At 44.0% G+C, this 23778-nt stretch overlaps 2 protein-coding genes across 14 annotated transcripts; one reads left to right on the top strand and one right to left on the bottom strand.

Moving 5' to 3' along the window:
• Window positions 1–1511: 1511 nt before the first annotated feature.
• Window positions 1512–23280, bottom strand: LOC100384241 (uncharacterized). Of its 13 annotated transcripts, none has more exons than XM_035959787.1 (14): window positions 23094–23280; window positions 7106–7608; window positions 6908–6964; window positions 6736–6812; window positions 4891–5072; window positions 4544–4728; window positions 4135–4317; window positions 3912–4043; window positions 3633–3818; window positions 3391–3480; window positions 3242–3325; window positions 2992–3129; window positions 2683–2907; window positions 1512–1970 (listed from the first exon to the last, which is right to left on the bottom strand). In XM_035959787.1, the coding sequence occupies exons 2-14, from the start codon at window positions 7127–7129 to the stop codon at window positions 1857–1859; spliced, it is 1677 nt and encodes a 558-aa protein (XP_035815680.1). In that variant the 5' UTR covers window positions 7130–7608; window positions 23094–23280; the 3' UTR covers window positions 1512–1856. The 13 variants fall into 13 exon arrangements, with proteins under 13 accessions (XP_035815680.1, XP_035815682.1, XP_035815686.1 ...); XM_035959789.1 differs by having other exon boundaries at window positions 7090–7148; window positions 23094–23279; XM_035959793.1 differs by lacking the exon at window positions 6736–6812 and having other exon boundaries at window positions 7090–7148; window positions 7501–7608; window positions 23094–23277.
• Window positions 10329–13473, top strand: LOC109940233 (uncharacterized). The gene is made up of 4 exons (XM_020539622.3): window positions 10329–10890; window positions 11019–12245; window positions 12351–12469; window positions 12563–13473. Exons 1-4 carry the CDS (start codon window positions 10329–10331, stop codon window positions 12965–12967), a joined length of 2313 nt encoding a protein of 770 aa, XP_020395211.2. The 3' UTR covers window positions 12968–13473.
• Window positions 23281–23778: the final 498 nt, after the last annotated feature.

Here is a 23778-nt window from a genome sequence, read left to right as displayed (position 1 = left end):
GGACTAAAGATTAGTACCTCCATTTTAAACTCATTTAGTCCCTAGATAACCAAACAATGAGACTAAAACATGGACTAAACTACTTTAGTCTCTAGTCTCTTAAGGGGTGACTAAAAAAGACTAAACCATATTAATCCCACTTTTTGCCGCTCATTTATTTCAATTCACTAATGATAAAAGAATGGTAAGGGGTATTTATGAGTTATTTAATGTGTTCTAAATATTTTTAGTCTCTATGACCAAACAGGGTGAGGACTAAACTTTATGGTGTGTTTGGTTTGTGGAGTCACTCTGTGCTTCATGAGGTGATGCATCATAAGTTCATTCTATCAATTTTGGTGGAATCAACCCACTACTCATGTATATACTAAGGTCATGTTTGGTTTCTTTAGTCTAGGGACTAAAGTTTAGTTAGGGGACTAAAGTTTAGTCCCTAACATGTTTGGTTTTAGGGGCTAAAAATAGTAAAATATACTAAATGACTCATAAGAAGACTAAAATGGCCTTTAACATTCTCCTGTTATTAGTACAATTGATCTAAATGATGGGTAAATGTGAAATTAATATGATTTAGTCCCTTTTAGCACATATATGAAGGACTAAAGACTCAATCATTTTAGTCTTAGTGTTTGGCAAAAAAAAGGACTAAATGGGACTAAAAACTAGAGACTAATCTTTAGTCCATCTAACCAAACACCCTCTAATTATTAGCTTATGAGGAATGGGGTGGTGATGGATCAACTTATTCTATTTCATAAACCAAATAAAAAAGTAAGGAGTGAGAAGAAAATAGATCACTTCATTTCTCAAACCAAACACACTCTTAGTCACTCGACTAAACTTTAATCCCTAGATTAAAATAACCAAACATGTCCTAATTCCACCTTTTACCCATCATTTATTCTAGATGCACGAATGTCGGTAAATGTTAAAGAGTATTTTAATCTTCTTATAAGTCATTTAATGTGTTATAAATACTTTAGTTCCTATAAACAAACAGGATAAGGACTAAACTTCTGGACGATAAGGACTAAACTTTAGTCCAGACTAAAGAAATCAAACGTGCCCTTATATGTCCCTATGCTGATGTGGATTCTGTAGAGCTAGAGGAGCGCAGATTCAGCTATTTGCGGTCCCAAGCTCTTTGTTGTGTCGGTGCGTGTGCCCTTCTATCAAAATAAAATAGCAGCAGCTCTGCCTTCCAAGTTTCAATCAAGAGACAAATAGAGCATAAAATAGAGTATAATAGGCTGTTAGATTCAAATTAAAGTCAATTGTTCGAACTGCTGCAGCTGCAATTCATAGACACAAAATATTGTATTAGAAGCTGGTATAGATTAAAAACAAACGAACAAGAGTGCACCCCACCAGAACGAAGGATCCAAAAGAAAACGTATGCAATCCATAATACCTAAAACAGTTGTGATGAATATGCACGTGACGTGAATGTGACATCTAATTACTGTCTATGGAGTAAAATAAGCACCAGTCTTTAGTGCCAGAGTTGACACTAGTATGAACGAGCAAGCTTTGTTTTCAGTTTTCAATGGGGTATTTCTTAGTTTGGGTATCGTGCTAGCACGACCTCCTTAATTTGATAACATGTCCAAAGACTAAAAAAAGGCCAAAAATTTTTCACATCATCTAATTGGACTGGGCTCGCCTGCGGCCTCTTGTTAGGACCTTAGGTAACAACCATCTTGGCAAACCAGGACAAGCCTCTAACGTCTACATTACATGCTCCAGAAAATATAATCTACTGGAGGATTATATATGGTCATTATGTACATCTCAAATGTAACTTGAAACTCCACTGGGTGCATCAAGGAGTGCTTGGGAAGCCAATCATGTCAGGCTCAAAGAACTCTCAGCTGAGTTAGAAAGGCGGAACACAAGTCCAGAAAGAGAAGATGTGATCCACTGACCCTTTGCAGGTCAAGAAGGTACTTCTCATCCCTCGTTTTGTAAAGCTGCAGCCAGTGGAAGTGTATTAGAATTGAGTAGACTACATTTTCCAAGTAGACTTTATGCTAACAAAAAGGAACCATCCAGTATGAAAGTACAAGTTACGAAACATGTTAACCGAACTACAGAAGGACAGACCAAGTGCCGTGGTGAGAGCTATCTCACTAAGTCACCAGGTCACGGATTCGAAGCGGCCTCTCCACATTTGCGGGAGAAAGGCTTGCCTCAGTTTATCACAAGACCAGACTCCACTTATGTGAGAGCCTCCGGCACTAGGTTTGCTCCCTTTATGTTAATTGGAATCACAAATATATTTCCTCTCTTCCAAACTATACAACATTTTGGTTTTTCTAGATAGATTGATTTTTTTACTATGTATCTAGACATAATGTATATATAAGTGTAGAGCAAAAGTTATGCATCTATATGCATCTAGAGAAGCCAAAACATATTATAGTTTGGATTTTGCAATGGCGGGAGTACTTGGTACTAAGGAATTGTGAATAATGTAGTAATTCAGAAACATAACCTGACATGCAAATGTAATCCTAACAAAGTTAAGTTTGCTGCATAAACATAGCACATTAAAAAGTCAAGGACATATGTTAAAAGAGTTATCCACAAGTGCCGTTCATAGTTTGCACAGCAAATGTTCTAATCAAGACTAGGTTACAGAATATTTATTTAAGTGCGCATTATTAAGATTCCGAATGATACCTGAATCTCAAACTTCACTGTCGGGGTTGATTTCTCCATGAAAACATCAGTTTCAATTATAGCAGACTCCGCACTGAAGCTATCACTGTTATGCATCATACTCTCAAGGCAGCCAGGACTCCATCTGCATTTCATGTTGTAGTGTCCAATCTTTTTCCAGTAAACATTCAGTTCTTGCAGAGCTTTAAGCACTTCACTTATTATTTCTCGTGGATGTGCTCGAGACTGTTAGACAATTACAGATAAATGAATCGGAATTCGGAATAATTCATGAAACACATCATAAGATGTACTTAACAAGAAAATTACCTGAAGACCAAGGGCCCATTTCCTTTCAGCTGCAAAATGCTGCCTCAAGCCAGAACCTGGAGATTCTGAAAACCCATGCTGACGAAGTTCAGTTGCTGAAGTTGGTGTTTCAGCGATTACTTGAGACAAAGATGAGTCCTAGAGACCACATAAAACAAGACAGAAAATTAGCAAGAAATTATGCATCAGAATTACTGAACAACTCACAATCAACATCTGGAAATACAAAACAAAATAAAATCCCACTCACCATAGATTCTTGAAACTCAGATCCAAGATAACCACTGGTTGTACGAAGCCTATTGTCCAAGAGTAAATAATAGGCAACTGTTGCCTGCACAGCTGACTGTGTCATGATACCATAAAACAACCAAAAGAAACAGAGAGTAGAGCAGATACCTCATTCTGCAATCTGTTTTGCAGAGATTCAATTAGCTGATTCTTGTCAAAACCCATCTTAATAACATCATTAAGAGTTTCCTCGTCGACCTACAAAATTCAAAACAATTTCAAATCATCTCCTGAAGTAGAAAAGACAAAGTATTTTACGGAATAGTGTCATCCATAAAAGCAGGGGATTCTTAAGTCTGAAGGAAACAAATACACGTCGCCAAGTTGATACGCACACAATAAAATTATACCTTTTTAACTTGTTGAGCAGTGTCTGGAGGCGGCACAGCCAAATAGCGCGGAAGTCGGATCTTGAACCACACATGTTCACGGATTTCACGTATTGTAATCCTTTTCATTGGATCAACAACCAGCATTCTGGGAATCAAGTCCCTCGCTGAAGGTGACAAATGACTAGGAAGGGTATATATTCCACCCTACAATTAGATATAAAAAGAATTTATTGAGCATATTAAAAATAAAATATAAAGGAATCTTTTTCAGGTAAAATCACTGAGATTATAGCTCACCTTTATTTTCTTGAAAAGGTTTGGAATATTCTCATCGTCAAATGGGAGAGTGCCACAAAGAAGAGCATAAAGAATAACTCCACAGCTCCAGACGTCAACTTCAGGACCAGCATATAGTTTACCAGATATGACCTAAGAAAATAAGACAGAAACGTGTCATGGCAAGTTATATATGTAAATGCAACCATGAAGGACGCTAATTGTAAATTATGCTAGATGATACCTCAGGTGCTGCATAATTCGGGCTACCACAACTCGTCTTAAGAAAGTGACCATCACGCATAATATTACTTAAGCCAAAATCGGCAATCTTAACATTGCATTTTGAATCCAAAAGAAGATTCTCTGGCTTTAAATCACGGTGAGCAACCATGTTCCTATGGCAATATTCAACACCAGATATGATCTGCATAAAAAGGTCAATAAGATTGAACTAGGCTCAATGAACCAAACAAACACAAATATTCAATTTATTGATCGCAGATATGAAAGAAGCATGACGGTTGACAGATTTGAAACATTTATCAGCTCACAAAACAGCTTATGTCAACCATACTACAGTTCTTCGAACCAAGGATTACAATGCATTGTGCAATCTTTGGAATGAACATAGTAATATGCAAGAAAGCCACCTGCTGAAAAAAGTGTCGGGCTTCCTCTTCGTGTAGCCTTCCCTTCTCAACGATGTAATCAAACAACTCTCCAGATTTAACATACTCCATAACAACACAGATATCAGCAGGTGTATCTATCACCTCATAAAGGCGTATGATATGAGGATGCATAAATAATCTCAGTATCTTGATTTCTCTCTTAACTGCAGGTACGTAATAAGAGAGGATTAAGTTGAGTACTTCAACAAAGAAAAAAGAATTCCGGGACACAATAAGGAGCTTTGCTACGGTTCTGTACTGTATACATCACGAGCATGCTTAAGAACCACAAATGAGTGTTCTGTACAGAAGGAATAAGCAATGACCTTTCTCTTCCATATCCATGCTTCTGATCTTCTTGCGATTGAGAATCTTGATCGCCACCTTATGACCAGTCAATATATGTTCCGCGATCTTCACTTTACCGAACGACCCAATTCCCAGGGTTTTGCCAATTCTGTAACCGCTCAAAGGGTTGGCATCTCTTCCCGCTCCCTCCATCGTGTACCTGAATCACAGTCATCGAATATCATCCTAGTTTGAGCGTAAAAGAAAAAACTAGAGCTAAAACCATGCGCACTCATCAGTATGAAAATCTAATAAGCACTGATACCATTCGAAGGTTGGACCTAGACGATCGAAACAAGTAATAACAATTCAGGCTAAGCAAAGGCACAGCGCGCCAAAAAAAATTCCTCGACGGTAAAACCCAATTTCATTACTTCAGCAACGAAATTACAAGGTTCGACAGTTTGAAAACAACCCGCTACACCCCACCACCGTGCTCCTGATCACGGAGGGACCGAGCAACATGTGTTCAAAACAGCACGCCTCGGTTTTACTCCGCGGAAAGGTCGGGGAGGCGAACCAGAATCCCTGTTGCTAATTCCTCAACCTATTTTCTGAAACTATTCGCGCCCAACTAGCTTATAAAAGAAATGAAGCTGAAGCGCCCGAGCCCCAACCCCAAATCCCCAACCCCTGCACAGGCACCCCTAGCGCGCCATCCACGACGCCAGGACCCGGATCTAGCAGAGCTAGCCGGGTCACGAAATCCCTCTCCGCTAGTAGCAACGGGGCACGAGCCACAGCGTCAGAGCCAAGCTTCTTCACGGCTCAAACACCCAGACGCGCATCCCAATTGGCAGGCTGGGAGGACAAAGGGACTAAGGGAGGGTAGAGTAGAGGCAGGCGCAGAGAGGAGAAGGCGTACCTCGCCGCAGGGGAGACGCTGCGAGCTGGGTCCCGCCCGCCGGAGCAGGCGGCGGCGGCGAGGCCGGGGGAGCTCGTGAGAGAAGCCCGCAGGGGAGGGGAGGGGAGGGGGAGAAAGAAAGAGGCAGAATGCGCCTGACACGCGAGTGACGCCAGAGAGAGAAATGCCGGGGAGAGAGAGAGGAGAAAAGCGAGGCTCACATGGGACCTACCGCGACAGCGGGCGCCTCGAGGGCGCCGTGTTATCGTGTCCGCCGCTCCTGGACGGACGGGACGGGACGCCGGAGAGGGACGGTTTGGCGTTTTCGGCATTTCGGTGGGCGCCTGGGATTGGCCGTGCCCGCGGCAATAATTTGGCAGGTGGATCTCATTCTCTCGCGGTGTCCTTTGCCGGCGTTCTTCACCTGGTGCATCAGCATCACTTCTCACTCGCGATTTTTTTGCATCACAACCACATGATGCTCTACTACTGCAGTCCTCCTGGTCGGTTGGTAGTACAGTATGGGCAAACAACGGCGGGATGGAATGGAGGGCCTCTGCAGGTAGAAAGTAGAATGGACAAGTGTTGTCCAGTGCTGCTGTCTTTGCTAGTAGTATTGTGTTTGCCCAATTCCGATGGCTTGCCATTATCATCAAATTCAGACAGAGGGAATCTCGGATGCCAAGTGCACGGAACAGCTGAACCGCGAGCACATTAGCACAACACACTTTCTGTTCCGGTCTGGGGTTCCAGCGTGCTCTTGTCCTCTAGGTGAGTCCTTGACCTGCTGACCACTCCATAGATTTCAGACTCAGTTGGGATGGCCTAGCCCTAGCTCAAACCATTCAACGCCAACTATAGGGGCATTGCATCACAAGTCAGGACGCATTGTTACTGAAGCATTATACAAATTACCGAAGGTTTATCTTGGTGATATTTTATTTCAGCAGGTACTGTTGTGTGATGAAAACAAGGTTACCAGCAACCATTAAAGTATCCCCATGAATATAATAAGAGGGCTCCACTTGGAGTTCCACAAACAACCTTTTTACCGTTCTGAGAGCCACAAAGAATAAGAAGAAAAAAAATCAATTGTCATGACAACAGGACAAAAATGTTGCTAGCAAAAACTGTTTGCCAAAACATGGTACCTTCATTAGCACCGAGGATACCAACTCATCTTCTGAAAATTCAGATTGTGACCTTACCTGGTATTAAATTAGAAACAGTTAAAAGACTGCAAGTTAACTTACAGTAATTCATTGGTAAATGGTAACCTTGATAAGAAGCCCTAAAACACGAATTCAGCACACACTAAGCAAGAATCACGTACTCCAAAGGTAACTCACTTTATTCCTCCGCAGGGTGTTCATAGACAAAGTTTCATCCCCGCTACAAGGAAAGCAAAGAAGTTTAATCTTTAGTTACCATGCTGTGTATCATGCACAGAATGCATGTCGATAAATTTGACATGCAAATGTTTTGCAAATAAATCCATCTTTAGATCTCACAGAATATCTTCTGTTCGATGGTATTACAAAATCACATCATCAAATTACTTAATATCCAATCTGCATGAAGTAGCAGTTAAATGTGGAACTGAAAACAGGAGTACTTATGCCTGATCCATGACAAAAAAAAAAGGGAATAAATAAGATAATTGGTGATCATCTTTAGTTGCTGCCATGCAGATAGTGTTTCGATTGTGTTTGATACATCTCAACTGCACGGAATCTAGTTAAACCTTTGTGGCCAGTATCTGATTTGAGTCAGCCACATAGGTCATATCTGAAATGTAATCATCGTGGACTTCAAAACTGTTGCAGCAAGATTGTTACCGGGTATCCCATACCTAAAATTAAAAGAATGATGATAGCTAAGTCAAAACTACATTATACATCTAATAGAAGATAATTGCATATATAAAACAATTTTTGTCTGCAAAGGAGTCATCTCATAAACGTCACTTCAGTCCAAAAACGGACATTAGTGAACATTTTTTCAACGCGGATTTTAGTAATGCTTGGTACAGGCATTGTTATATAAATAAGCTTGTTAATGCTTATTTTCGTATGACCCCAAACTGTCAAGTTACTGAAAACTTGATGATGAAATTGAACTGTATTTTAGCACCTAGCAGATTTATTACTTCTGTTGACGCCTTTTCGGAGCGTCAAACACTCAACAAGAACTGTGGCGGTGCCCTCTGAACAGGGGCGGACGGTCCGCGTGCGGGACCGGACGGTCCGCGGCCTGGTGCGAGGCGCGGTGGTACTCTCTGCGCAGGGGCGGACTGTCCGCGGCCTGGGGCCGGACGGTCCGCGGCCTGGTGCCCGGCTAGGGCTTCTCTGCCTGACGGCCGGACGGTCCGCGCCCTGGGGGCCGGACGGTCCGCACGTACGCAGAGGCGGCGGGAGTCGCCGGCGGCGCCTGGATCTCGCTCCCGGGAGGGACCCCGTCGGGGAGGAGAGATCCTAGGTGGTGTCTAGGCTCGGGCCGGCCGACCTAGACTCCTCTAATCGACGTAGAGCCGAAGAGAGACGAAGAATTTGGGGATTGAATAGCTAAACCTAAACTAGACTAGAACTACTCCTAGGATAGAATATAAATTGTATTGATTGAAGGTTCGATTCGTTGTTCCAAATCGGCCGTAGACCTCTCTATTTATAGAGGAGGAGGGCTGGACCCGTTACAAACAAATTTTCGAGTGAATCCCGCGAATCTAGCTAACAACCGTAGCACAAAACTCGGAACCCTAAACTGCTCTGCGCACGCGCGGACCGTCCGGCCCCCAGGCGCGGACCGTCCGGACCGCGGACCGTCCGGCCTCAGGGCCGGACCGTCCGCCCTGCTCAAAATGGGCTCCAACATATGCCCCCCTGCCTTTTGGTGGAGCTGAGCGAACCAAAAGCATCTTAACACGATGTGATTACATCGGTTTTCCTAAACATTTTGCCACATACTGGGATGATACTGCTTGAGGAAACGTCCATTCAAAGTCTTAGGCAAAATCTTTGCCTTGTAATGTTTGTAGCAAATAGGTGTTACCAGACATCACCTGTTTCACTTTATAAGGACCCTCCCAGCTTGGCGACCATTTCCCGAACTTTCGGTCTTTATTCCTTAGAGGCAGAATGGTCTTCCACACCAAGTCTCCTACTTGAAATGATTTTGCTTTGACCTTCTTGTTGTAGGCCCTGGCTACCATGATCTTGTCCTTTTCTATTGCTCCCAAAGCTTTCATCCTCTTGCCAGTCACCTCATCAATATTATCCATCATTGAATTATAATAATCAGTAGCAGTTAGATCATTTTGTCTGGCAAACCTGACAGCATTCAAACTTATTTCCACAGGTAACACTGCTTCCAGCCCATAGACAAGCTCAAAAGGAGATACTTTAGTAGCACTATGTTTAGATATTCTATGAGCCCATAAAGCTTCAGACAAAATCTTATGCCAATGTTTAGGATTATCAGATACCTTTTTTTTATCAAATTAATCAATGTCCTATTACTAGACTCGACCTGTCCATTGGCCTGAGCATAATATGGAGACGAATTAAGCAGCTTAATTCTGTATAATTCAGCAAATTCACGTACCTCCTTTGACATAAAAGAAGTACCTTGATCTGTAGTCAAGGTCTGGGGAATGCCGAATCTATGAATAATATGCTCAGTTATGAACTCAATTACCTCCTTGTGCGTCATGTTCTTTAGAGCAACGACTTCAGTCCATTTGGTGAAATAGTCAGTGGCAACTAACACAAACCGATGCCCCTTTGATGATGAAGGATGAATTTCCCCAATAAAGTCTAATCCCCATCCTCTGAACGGCCAAGGCTTGATGATAGGATGTAATTCGGCTGCAGGGACCAACTGTAGGTCGCCGAATTTTTGACACACTTGGCAACCCTTGTAGTACTTGAAACCAAGGTTCAAAAAAACGCAATTAAACGAGGTTTAATCTGGTTTAAACGCTAGACGGAGGGTTAGCGTCTCGTTTATGGCCTAGGCGCAAGATTACGCGCTGGGCGCGTCTAGGCGGCGTGTAGGCGCGCTGGGCGGCGTGTAGGCGCGCTGGGCGGCGCGGAATCGCGCTGGGCGCGCGCGCGCGCGAAAAGTCCACGCGCGGGAAAGGGCGGGCGGGCGCGCGCGGGAACGAGAAAGGGCGGGCGGTAAGAGGAAGACAGGGCCCGCGCGGGAAGAGGAAGACAGGGCCCGCGCGCGGTAAGAAAAGCCCCAGGCGCCCTGCTCCACGCTAGCGCTGCCGCCGCCCCTGCTCCACGCTAGCGCTGCCGCCGCCCCTGCTCCACGCTGTACCCAGGTTACTCCCTCCTCTGTTCATCTCCTCCTTTTCTTCTCTGTTCTCTGCTCATTTCTGTTCCTGCTCCAGAATCGCACACATCCCTCCAATCCAGGTGCTGGAACAGGTGGGCAGTGGGCACACATCCCTCCAATCCAGGTGCTCCTTCAATCTCTCCCCCATGTTATTCTTGCTTGAGTATTGGGTTGGATTTTGTTCTCTATGGTTGTCCTGGTCCTGGGTTCATCTGAGGATTGGGTGCTTGTAGGATGTCAACATCCGAGGCTGCTGCTACTAATGGTACTGCAGCAGCGACTCCACCTGAGATCGACAACAACCATCTAAAGAGGAAGTCATCTGATATAGGCTGGGAGTGGGGGCGTCTCTGTGATCCCAATGACAAGAACAGAGTCAAGTGTCTTCTTTGTGGACAAGAGAGCACAGCTGGAATTTATCGCCTTAAGCAGCATCTTGCTCATGTTGGCACATCTATTGTGAAGTGCCCAAAAGTAACTGAGGAAGTTAAGCAGAAGTGCAAGAGAAATCTTGATGAGACAGCGAAGAAGAAGAAAGATAAGCAGCAACATGACAAAGAGGTTAGGGAGAATGTGCAACTTGCAACATGTGAAGAGGAAGTGACAGAAGTTGAGTCACTTGCTGGAAGCTCAAGTACCCCTCGCAAGCTAGGACCCATGGACAAATTTACTCGTCCCATTGATCCCAAGTTAAGCAATGCTGAAGTTAAGAGGCAACAAAACATAAATGATGCACTTTGGAAAGAGAGAACACACCAAGTGCAGCAATATGTTGCTAGATGGGTGTATACACATGGTATGTTCTGTACTTAAGGAATTTACCAATTCTTATTGCTGTGCAACCTTCATATTTGTTCCAATCCATGCATTATTAGTTGCTGCCTTGCTGGAATTTTATTTTTCTGCGCCAATCTATTTTTGCAGCTATTCCATTCCATGCTATTGATAATGATGAGTTCAAGGAAATGGTTGAAGCTATTGGTCAATTTGGTCCCGGTTTCCAACCTCCAGCTCAGCATGATCTTCGGGGTAGATTGTTGGAAGAGGAGCATGCAAGAACCAAGAGCTTGCTACAAGACCGGGAAGATGAGAAGATTAAGCATGGCTGCTCCATTATGACTGATGCTTGGACAGATATGAAGAGAAGAAGTATTATGAATCTGTGCACAAATACTAGTGAGGGAACTACTTTTATCAAGTCAATGGAGATGTCAGATGTGTCACACACTAGTGAAGTTATATATGAGATGGTTGACAAGGCAATTGAGGATGTAGGTGCTGAAAATGTGGTGCAAATTGTGACCGATAATGCTTCTAACAATATGGGAGCAAAGGCATTGCTACATCTTAAAAGGCCAAACATATTTTGGACTTCTTGTGCAACTCATACCATCAATCTGATGTTGCAAGGCATTGGCAACCTTCCAAAATTCAAGAAGACAATTGATCTAGCAAAATCATTCACTATCTTTGTCTATGGTCACCACCGAACCTTGGCATGTTTGAGGTCCTCCACCTTGAAGAGAGAAATCATAAGACCAGGGGTAACCAGATTTGCTACAGCCTATCTTACACTGCAAAGTATGATGGAAAAGAAGGATTGTCTAAAAAAGATGGTGGTTGATTCCAAGTGGTATGACTTACCTGATGTGAAGTCCAAAAAGGGCAAGGATGCTACAGCCACGGTGTTGAACCCTCGTTTTTGGAGAGGTGTCTCCCTTTGTTTGAAGGTCTTTGAGCCCTTGGTGAAAGTTCTACGTTTGGTTGATGGAGATGTGAAGCCATCTATGGGTTATGTGTACGGAGAACTTCTCAAGGCAAAGAGGGAGATCAAGGAGGCATTTGGAAATGTGGAAAATAAATACAGAGAAGTGATGGCTATTGTTGACAAGAAGATGAAAGATAGACTTGATTCTCCACTGCACGTGGCTGCATATATGTTGAATCCATACTATAGTTACAACAATCCAGCAATCTTCTCTGATTCAAATGTAGTGGAAAAATTCATGCAATGTGTGGAGACCTTTTATGATGGTAATGATGAAAAGGAATATAGGGCTGTTAATGAGGACTTGGATAAGTTCCAAAAGAGACAAGGATCCTTCTCAAAGAAGATGGCAAGGAGCTGTGAACGCTTTGAGTTCCAACCGGGTAAGCTTGTGTCAATTATGTGTAGATTGTTGTGCAATCAATTCTGTCCAGATTTTTCTGCAATCAATTCTGCACATGTTTGACACATTTCACTTCATTTTGTAGCGTCTTGGTGGAGGCTTTATGGAGGTGGAGCACCAGATTTGCAATACATGGCTATTAGAATCCTCTCACTAACATCTAGCTCTTCTGGATGTGAAAGGAATTGGAGCACCTTTGAACAGGTCAGTTTGTAGTCTCTAGTCTCTACTAATTGCTCTCTAGTACTAATTTAATGTACATGTGCTGATGTTGTAATTCTTATTTATAATGTACAGCATCATACAAAGAGAAGGAATAGGCTTACAACAGAGCGTCTAAACTCTCTAGTATTCATCCAATTCAATAATAAATTGCTGTCCAAGAAGGAGAAGATTGCCAGAAAGAGTAATTATGAAGTGCTCCTAAGTAGTGATGCTTCTGAAGCTCAAGGGTTTTTCTTTGAGGGAGGAGATGATCATGCATTGGCTGTCTTTAGGGATGAGGAAGATGAAGGAGTAATGCTGGGGACAGGGATACCATGGAGTGTCCTTGGAGAAGCAATGGGAACTAATGAACAACTTCAACCTCGCAGGAGTGCAAGAGTGGCTAGAGAGTTGTATGATGAAGAAGAGTGGGAATCTGAAACTGAAGATCCTAATCATCTAGAAGATGACATTGCCTATGAGGATGATGAGGAGTGAGGAGATTGCATGATGGCAGCATGCTGCCAAGTTATCTAAATATTAATATCTAGTTATTTACTTATCCAAATGTGTGTGGACTGTGGACCATAAAACCATTAATGTGTGCTGTACTGTTATTTAATTTGTGGACCATTAAGGCATGTGATGAACTGTGAGTGTTTTCTATATATTTTCTTGTGATCCTTTGACTTGTGAATTGTGATGTTGCCCTGTTGTTTGGAAGCTTGGCTGTGCATGTACAATATTGAGCTGCCCCTCATAGATGAGTTTCTACTCTTTCCAAAGTATCTGATTGTAGAGTTTTTCAGATTATTAACTTGTCTCTCTTTGATGATCAGCTGCTGTTGGATGCAACTTGCAAGAAGCCAAGGAGGAAAGCAACTTATGTCAAAAATAAATATGCAGAACAGCAAGAGGTATGTTCACTAGTATTACTACTTAGTTGTGTTATTATTACTTAGTACTTACTACTGATCTTGCTCTCGGCAGCACAAAAAATAAAAAAAAAATAATCACGATTAATCACGCTTAATCTACGTTTAATCTTCCTAGGCGCTAGTCAGTAGGCTAACGCCTGCCTAGCGCCTAGCGTTTTCTTGAACCTTGCTTGAAACAATCAGCTATCATACTAGGCCAATAAAACCCAGACCTTCGCAACAACCACTTCATCTTTGGAGCTGATTGATGAGTACCACAAATTCCTTCATGTACTTTGGCCATGGCTAATATAGCATCATCTGAGCCCAAGCACTTAAGCAGGACATCATTGACTGTTCGGCGGTAAAGTTCATCACTCATCAAAACATACTTGAAAGCTGTTCGCCGAATGTTCTTATCTGTCCTGATATTGGGATTTCGTAAATAATTAAGTATAGGTGTCCTCCAATCACTTGCATCGGCTTCAATGTCAGCCGAATCGATTAAGAGAACATTTCTGGTAACCCCGGACGGTCTGGCGTCATCACGCGGACGGTCCGCGACCTGGGAATTTGGCTCTGCACTGGTTATCAGATTTTCAGTTTTGTGAAATTTCCCTCTCTTTATCCGATAACCTGATGCATCTTGTGCCAAATCGTTAGCTCTATGATTCTCAACTCTAGAAATATGCCGAATACTGAATTCGTCAAAAGAATGGATTATGCTCCAACATTTCTCAAGGTAACTATCTAGAGTACCATCAAAACATTGATATTCTTCTAACACTTGTTGGACAACCAGCTGAGAATCACCAAATACCTTCACATGTTTTACTCCCATATCATTTAAAAGTTCTAAGCCGAATAGGAGGGCCTCATATTCAGCTTGATTATTAGTGCAATAAGTTTTCAATTGGCTAGAGAAGTCAAAGGAGACATTACTTGGTGAAACAAGCACAATGCCAATTCCTTGCCCTTCATTGCAAACCGATCCATCAAAATATAAAGTCCAAGGAGTAATAGTGAGGTATGACATGTCTAGTTCATGAATATCATTAACCCGATGTTCTACAATGAAATCCGCTACGACTTGGCCTTTCATAGATTTCAATGGTTCATAGGCCAAGTCATATTCTATGAGTGCATAAGCCCACTTACCAATCCTACCACTCATAATTGAGTTATGCAACATGTATTTGATCACATCGGCTTGACCAGAAACAGTGCAGTGACTAGACAGTAAATAACATCTACATTTGGTGCATGCATAAAACAAGCATAAGCATAACTTTTCAATAAAAGTGTACCTTGTTTCAGCATCCACCAACCTTCGGCTTAGATATGTCATCACATGCTCCCTCCCCTCAGTTTCTTGTGTCAGAACAGCCCCAATAACCTTGTCTTCAGCTGCAATGTATAATCTGAATGGTGCTCCTACTTGTGGTGCTTTTAACACGGGAGCCGAAGACAAGTATTTTTTAATGAGATCAAATGCTTCCTGCTGCTCTGCCCCCCAAGTGAATTCGGCATCATTCTTAAGCCGAAGGATAGGGGTGAATGCATCAATCTTCCCGGCTAGGTTAGAAATAAACCTTCGTAAATAATTCACCTTGCCGAGAAACTTCTGCACTTCGACCTTACAAGTCGGAGGTCCCACATTCCGAATAGACTTGATTCGGTCAGGGTCTATTTCTATACCATGTTCATGGATGACAAATCCTAAAAACTTACCAGCCGACACTCCAAAAGCACATTTACGTGGGTTCATTTTCAAACCATACCGACGCATTTTATCAAAGGCTTTGCGCAAATCAGCTATATGAGGACTAAACTCCGTCGATTTGACTACAATATCATCAATGTAGACTTCCACAGTGTTTCCTAACAACTCATGGAAGATCAGATTCATAGCCCTCTGATAAGTAGCACCAGCATTTTTAAGACCGAATGTCATGACAATCCATTCAAATAAACCAATAAAGCCTGGACATATAAAGGCCGTTTTAGACGCATCCTCTTCGGCCATAAAAATCTGGTTATATCCGGCATTACCATCAAGAAAGCTAATAATTCTATTTCCTGATGCATTATTGATTAATGTGTCGGCTATGGGCATGGGATATTCATCTTTATGAGTTGCTCTATTTAAATTACGAAAATCAATGCATACCCTAAGCTTACCTGACTCCTTCTTCTCTACCGGCACAATATTGGAGACCCACTCTGCGTATCTGCAAGGTCTAATAAAATTAGCTTCTAGCAGCCGGTGGATTTCGTCCTTGATTCGTGGGAGAAGATCTGGATGAAATGTTCTAGCTTTTTGCTTGAAAGGTCTGAAACCAGACTTAATAGGCAGCCGATGTTCGACAATCTCTCGGCTTAGTCCAGTCATTTCAGTGTAATTCCAAGCAAAACAATCTGAATATTCCTTCAATAGACCGATCATCTCATTTCTAGAATCAGTCTCCAGGGTCTTGTTTACAAAAGTCGACCTTGGAGTTTTACCATCTCCTATGTCAATCTCCTCCAAAGGATCGGCCGATGTAAACCCCTGTCCTAGTTTGTCAAGATCTCTGAATTCCTCTATCATGTCCCCCACAGAGGAATCAGATGATCTTTGTGTGATGGCGGACTTTCCGGTCTCGGGGACCGGATCATCCGTAATACTGTCTTTTCGTGTGGTAGATGTTCGGTCTTAAAGTCCGAACTGTTTTGTGAAAGACCGGACCATCCGGCTTTGAGAGCCGAATTGTCCGTGATCAACGACTCATGAACTCTGTGTGTATTTATCATTTAAACTTTATTTAGGATTTAGCCAATTCTCCATCGGCTCTAGCATTATAGGAATAAAACCTTTCTTATCTATACTTATGAACTGATAATCAGAAAAATCTACTCCTGTGAGACATGTAGCAGTCTCATAAGTCCAGAGTACAGGGGCATCGGCCACAGCGATGCAGGCCGATATATCAGCATGTACTTGTTCTACCTCATCGCCTACCCATTGTATTAGCATTTGATGTAATGTAGAAGGTATACATTGATTGACATGAATCCATTCTCTGCCTAGAATTAAACTGTAATTCCCTTCTACATCAGCGACGAAGAATGCAGCAGCAAGGGTCTTAGTCCCGATGGTTAATTCAACGGACGTGACTCCCCTGGCTTTTATCGAACTATCCCCAACACCGCTGAGGGTCATGTTGGTTTTGACAAGTTCGTCATCTTGTTTACCTAATTTTCTGTATAATGAATAAGGCATTAGATTTACAGCCGCCCCTCCATCTACCAACATCTTAGCAATCGGTATTCCATCAATGTGACCGCACACGAAGAGCGGCTTTAAATGATTTACCGATTCCTTTGGTTTAGTAAAGGCGGCTTCTTTAGGACCAAAATCAAACTGGGCAACAACAGGTTCATCGTCGCCGTTGATAGTACAATCGGCAGAAAATGTAATGATATTTACATCCATACCTGGGCGTTTTGGAGAAGCCTCGTAGTCGACCAGGTCTTCTCCCAGCAGGTCGTCCTCTTCCATTGATGTTGTCGTGTCGTTGGAGGCTTCCTGGTGAACGGCGGACGGTCCGCACGCGAGGGCCGGACGGTCCGCGCCTGGTGCAGGCTGTCCAGAGGCTTCCTGGTGAACGGCGGACGGTCCGCACGCGGGGGCCGGACGGTCCGCGCCTGGTGCAGGCTGTCCAGAGGCTTCCTGGTGAACGGCGGACGGTTCGTGCGCGAGGGCCGGACGGTCCGCGCCTGGTGCAGGTTGACTTTCTATTTCTGTGGCCGTTTGTTTTTTCTCAACGGCCTTCGGTCTCCATTTCTTTTGCGGTGGCGGGTATAGTGGATGTGTGTCATTAAATGTCTTTTCCGCCTCCTTCTCCTGGCTCTCCTTTGCTCTTAGGCGCTGTAATTTTCTCTTTTGGGATCGTGTCAATCCCGCTGGGCACCATCGAGGCATGGAGTATTTTGGATCGGCTGTTTTGATGGTAGCCGTATCCTTTTCGGTTGTGTTGGCCGATTCGCCGAAAATCATCGGCCCTTTATTGTCTCCCTGTATGACAACATCTGCGGTGCTTATTTTGATGATGTCCTTTTTTGTTGTTCTTTGAGTTGCTACAGGCATATGCCCCCCTACCGGATTGGTCGGCCTAGGAGGCCGAGTAGTCCGGCAATCTTGTTGGGCCTGTGCCTGATGACCGGATTCAGCAGTGCTCAATCGGTCTTGCATTGGCGGCACCAACCTATCAAAAACGGATGTTTGGGGTGCCCCCCAGGCGGGGTACTGTGGCATCCCAAATGGATATGGTGGCATGCCCCACATTTGATTTGGGACATATGGTGGAGGTAAATATGGATATGGATATGACATAGGCGGATAAGGTGGAGGTGTCCATGCAGGTATGTTAGGTCTCAGTTGTACAGTATGACCTCTCATTTCTTCTGATTGGTGAGGTGGTCCAATCGGCCTTACCTGACGCTGCTCATGAATGGGTGAGCGGGGTCGCTTTGCTGGCCGGTCACTGGGGCCGGCCTTCTTTTTTACGTATTTAGACAATAATTGATCAAAAGTTGGGCCGGCTTTAACCAACCGACCAGCTGCCTTTAATGTATTTGTTTTCCACGTACCTATCTCTGGTCGTCGTGGTTTGAAAGTACGTGGCCGTTGCGAGTCCTGAGTACGGCCGGACCGTCCGCCGGAGCTCTCCGGACCATCCGGTGGGGTCCCGGACCATCCGCGCCTACGTGCCGGACCGTCCGGGATACGCAGCACGGGTTCCTGCATCTGTCTCCCTGTCTGCGCTTGCCCCCCAGTACTGGAGGCTGTGATGGTCACCTTTAGGGTCTCCCCTCCATCGGGAGTCTTCTCGGCTACCACTTTCCTGCAAGAAGCTTTACGATCCCCATCGGCCTCTTTAGCATTGCCGATGATTGTCTCTTTGCCTTTGTCTTTATCGGCTGTGTTTGGCCGAACTAGGACTTTCTTGCCCTCGAAGTCAATCATGTTCATCGGAAAAGGCTCTGTATCCACCTGCATTTCCTGAAATTTCAATCGTCCCTCGTTAATGACCGATTGAATCTGTCGCCGAAATACATTACAATCATTAGTGGCTTGAGAAAATGAGTTATGCCACTTGCAGTATGCATGACGTTTTAGCTCGTTGGCAGATGGAACAGTGTGATTTATTTTAATGTTGCCATTTTTGAGTAATTCATCAAATATTTTATCACACTTGCCAACATTAAACATAAACTTTACATCCTCCTGCCGTTTCTTTTGAATTGGCTGTAGGGAAGCACAAGCCGAAGATTTGGCCTGCTTTGGCCAAACCATTTCAGCAGCATATACTTTTGTTGACTCGTCCTCTGAGCTACTTTGATCGCACTCTACTATATGTACGTTATGATGAATTGCTTTAGCAGTTTCTTTGCTTCGGCTTTCACAAGCCGAAGTTCTTTGGTGTAACTGTGCTAGTGTAAAAAATTGGATGCCTTCTAATCTTTCTTTTAAATAATATCATAGACCATTAAAGGCTAATCCTGCTAGTTGTTTCTCTGCTAAATGAATTTGGAAGCATCGGTTTCTTGTATCTCGGAATCTCCGGATGTAATCATTAACCGATTCATCTTTTGCTTGTCGTAATGACACTAAATCTCCAAATCCAACTCATAGTCACCAGAGAAAAAATGATCATGAAATTTTTGTTCTAGATCCCCCCATGATGAAATAGAATTAGGAGGTAAAGTGGCGTACCATGCAAACGCAGTTCCTGTTAAAGATAATGAAAATAAATGTATGCGAAATGCCTCTGTGTCGGCCAACTCTCCTAATTGTGTGCTAAAAATTGGACTATATTTTCACGTGTGTTCTTTCCTTGATCACCCGAAAATTTTGCGAATTCGGGTATCCTGGTTCCCTGTGGGTATGGGTGGTGATCAAATCGGCTGTCATAAGGTTTTCGATATGATTGCCCCCCAGGGACCATGCTTACTCCGAGCTTATCTTGGAACGCCTTGGCTATTTCTTCCCTTATTATATCAATGGCAGCCGGTGCGAGACCACCAGCTCTCTGATCAAACATAGGTGGGGTTGGCTGGATATTAGCATATTGTCTTTTCCCCCATTGGTTTGAACTACGTGGTGCATTGCCACTTGCCCTATATGGTTCATATGTTTGATCGTTCCTTTCCGGCCTTCTCGGTGGGGCCGGAAAGTTTTACTGGGCTCTAGATCTCGAATTAATGGGTTGATGCATTGTATAGTGCGATGGGAAGTGCTGCTGGGACGGGTGAGGATTCAGGTAACAATCCTCCTCAAAAAGGTCATGTGCGGACTGTCCGGACATTGGCCCGGACCGTCCGTGATTATGTGCGGACCGTCCGTCGTTGTACGCGGACCGTCCGACTGGGTAGTTTAGATTCTGTGTTGTGTGTGGTGGTTCGGGCGCATATCTAGGTAACTCATTAAAAATAGGCCCGACTGTTGTTGGTCCGGACGATCCGTACTCACGTGCGGACGGTCCGGGCATGTGCAGATCGGCTGATTTGCTGCCGATTTGCGGTTGCTCAGGGTATGTGTCCATCGGCATCCCATAAAGGGGTTGTGACTGGTCGTGACAACCTGTAGCCGATGTGTTACGCGTGTTACCTCCTAACTCAACCTCGTGTGAAGGAAAATTTGCAATACTAGATTTATCAAATGCACGTACTAGTCTCTTAAGATCGCTTTGCATACCGCTTATGATGTTCTGCATTTGTTCACGTTGCTCTTCTACATAATTTCTAAGAGATTGTAGCTCGTTGGTATTACTTACATTGGGGATATCTGGCGTGGGTTGGAGCGAAGCCGGATCCGTTGCCCGATGTCGGACGACCTTGTTGTTCCTGTCCACTTTGAAGTTGGCCAAGAATTTTGCTTTTTCCTCCTGGATCATACGCTCCTTGTGCTCCTCGAATTGGAGCTGTTCGTCAGCCGGCAAGGTCTCCCAAGTCGGCTTTATGATGTTGCTTGGGGAAATATCAGAGCTATCTCTTGAACCGGCCATTGAGGGCCGATTTGATGCGTCTATATTTGCTGTCCCCAGCGGAGTTGCCAAAAGGTATGTTGACGCCTTTTTGGAGCGTCAAACACTCAACAAGAACCGTGGCGGTGCCCTCTGCACAGGGGCGGACGGTCCGCGCACGGGGCCGGACGGTCCACGGCCTGGTGCGAGGCGCGGTGGTACTCTCTGCGCAGGGGAGGACTGTCCGCGGCCTGGGGCCGGACGGTCCGCGGCCTGGTGCCCGGCTAGGGCTTCTCTGCCTGACGGCCGGACGGTCCGCGCCCTGGGGGCCGGACGGTCCGCGCGTACGCAAAGGCGGCGGGAGTCGCCGGCGGCGCCTGGATCTCGCTCCCGGGAGGGACCCCGTCGGGGAGGAGAGATCCTAGGTGGTGTCTAGGCTCGGGCCGGCCGACCTAGACTCCTCTAATCGACGTAGAGCCGAAGAGAGACGAAGAATTTGGGGATTGGATAGCTAAACCTAAACTAGACTAGAACTACTCCTAGGATAGAATGTAAATTGTATTGATTGAAGGTTCGATTCGTTGTTCCAAATCGGCCGTAGACCTCTCTATTTATAGAGGAGGAGGGCTGGACCCGTTACAAACAAATTTCCGAGTGAATCCCGCGAATCTAGCTAACAACCGTAGCACAAAACTCGGAACCCTAAACTGCTCTGCGCACGCGCGGACCGTCCGGCCCCCAGGCGCGGACCATCCGGACCGCGGACCGTCCGGCCTCAGGGCCGGACTGTCCGCCCTGCTCAAAATGGGCTCCAACAACTTCATACCTTAATGCAACCTTCATCATCACCTATGGCAATCGTAGACTCAGTAAGCCAGACATGGTGGTTTATTGCATTCCTAAAATCAAGTTACAAATGAGCTAATGTTTAGTTCCACAAACAAAATAAATAGTAGCACTGAAAGCTAACAAAACTCAGTCATGTGCATCCTCGAAGCGGGCAACAGCCATGCATGATTCTACATCTGAGGCAAGGACTGACAATCAGCTGACCCTGAAAAAATCACTGAACCAAACCACAACAGCAAGAAAACCATCATCAGGACATGGTTAGAGGACACAAGTAGGGATGGCAACGGGGAATTCCCCGCCGGGGAATAGCTCCCCATACGTGTCCCCGCGACGAAAAAATTTCCCCGCGGGGATCCCCACGAACGCTTGCGGGGAACATTTCTTCCCCATCCCCATTCCTCGTGGGGATAAATCCCCAACGGGGATCCCCATCCCCGTTAAAATTATAATTAATACATACGTTCTTTGTTATTAATGTTAAACATTATCACTTATACACATTGTCAGATGTAAGAAATCATTATGCATACATCAAAATGAACACATTTGTACAATTAGTGGTCTCTTGACAAGGTAATTATTTATTTTTGTTGTTAACCGGTACACAAAAACATAGTCACATGCAAGTTAACGGGTCCCCGCGGGGAACGGGGATGGAGAATACTTCCCCGTCCTCATCCCCGTTTACCCGTCGGGGGATAAACTTTCCTCATTTATATCCCCGTGGAGAAAGTTTCTTCCCCATCCCCATCCCCTAATGGATGAATTCCCCGCGGGGAATCAGGGATCGGGTCCCCATTGCCATCTCTAGACACAAGGTATGAAATAGGATGTATCAAGGTGTGCTCCCCTCCCAATTAGTTTCAGATTGTCATCGCCAGCTTAAAGCTCCTAATTTTGCAGCATCGAGTTTGAAGCATAACAGAGTAAGAAACAAAGATTAGAATATTCCATGACATGTAGAGCAAGCGGATTGGAAGGTTGGCAGGTTATATAACAGGGCGTTTGGATCTCTTCATTTTAAAGAAATTGAAATTCATTTAATAAAGTAACCTATTTAGCTTGGATTTTGACATTTCACCACTTTTCAAAGTTCTGATATAAGCTTATCTCAAATTTATGGGATGGAAGATGGGAAATGATTTTATGTATTACTAAAATTTGTTTCTACTATTTAACTTACAAGACGATCTTCGACTCACTCCTTTATAGTAAAAATGTAGCATATAAATATCTCCGGCATCTTGCTAATAATAGTACATTGATATATTTTGCATAAAACCGAATTCGTTTAATTGATATATGCCTAAATTACTATTATTAAAATGGAATTCAATTCCAATAATTCAAACCGGGCGTAATAGAATTTGGTTACAAAAGGCAACAGGGTGAATATCAATCTATAAGATATGGAATCGACCTTCGAATAGAGCATAAGTTCGTAACAGACTCTTGAATCACGGAATGCACTAACCACTGGCCACATGATACTTGTACCTTTGTGATTCTATTCAAGCCAGCAAATGGAGATTAGAGGGTTTTAAAACTGTGGGCACACCTAAGCAAAAAACCAAGGAACACTAATCTGATAGTATAAGCAAAGCAACACGGTGCCGAACACCGTAAGGCTGGGTGCCTGAATTCCGGTTGTGAAATTAACAGTGGAGTAGTGGACCAGGAGTAAGAGACCTTCCGAGAGTACCTCTCAGGCTGTGACTTCGGGCCGTAGCGGAACCTGTGGAACCAATAAGATAGGAAGCGACTACGTTGTGGCGGTAAGAACAATCAAATAGGAACGGGAAACTCGGAAAGGGATACGGTTCAGTGTGTGCGGCTCGGAGGGCGTACAGACAGAGCTCGTCGGTGATGAGGGAGGTGACGACGAGGGAGGACGTGTAGAAGTCGAGGTCGAAGGGTATCCCCGCGTGGAAAGCCTCCATCGTGGCGGCTGCCGGCTGGCGAGGAGGAGGTGGATGGGCGGGCTGCTGCGGCGCGGCTGGCAGAGAGGGAAACAGCCTAGGGAGGGGTCTTGGCGAGCTGCACGATTATTACAATTTTCATATATAGTAGAGTATAAAACACATGTATTTTCTGTTTGTTAGATGGATGTGGATGTAAGCTTGAAATCAACAATCATAGTTTTAATCTCTATTTATATATGATTTTAGCTTTTTTTACAATTTAGGAGCTAGTATAGAAACTCTATTTTTTTTCAAGAGATTTCTATTTTTCCAAGGAAAAATTATTTTTCTTGGAACGATAGAAATCTCTTGAAAAAATAGAGTTCCCAAATTAGCTCTAGATGTGCGAAAGCACGACGCGATGGAAATTGCGGATCCGAGAAACTGATGTTTTAATATAATAGAGAAGTGTCCACACGATTGTTATGATTTTCATTTATACTTTGTTATGATTTTTATTTATACTTAAGTATAGCACATAAAACATAAAGATATGTATGTTCTATTTGTTAGGTGGGTTTGAATGTGAGTTTAAAGCCAATGATCATGGTTTGAATCTTCATTTATACATA

Source organism: Zea mays, chromosome 6 (assembly GCF_902167145.1).
Source record: "Zea mays cultivar B73 chromosome 6, Zm-B73-REFERENCE-NAM-5.0, whole genome shotgun sequence".
Classification (NCBI taxonomy): Eukaryota; Viridiplantae; Streptophyta; class Magnoliopsida; order Poales; family Poaceae; genus Zea; species Zea mays.
This window is presented reverse-complemented; position numbering and strand designations above follow the sequence as displayed.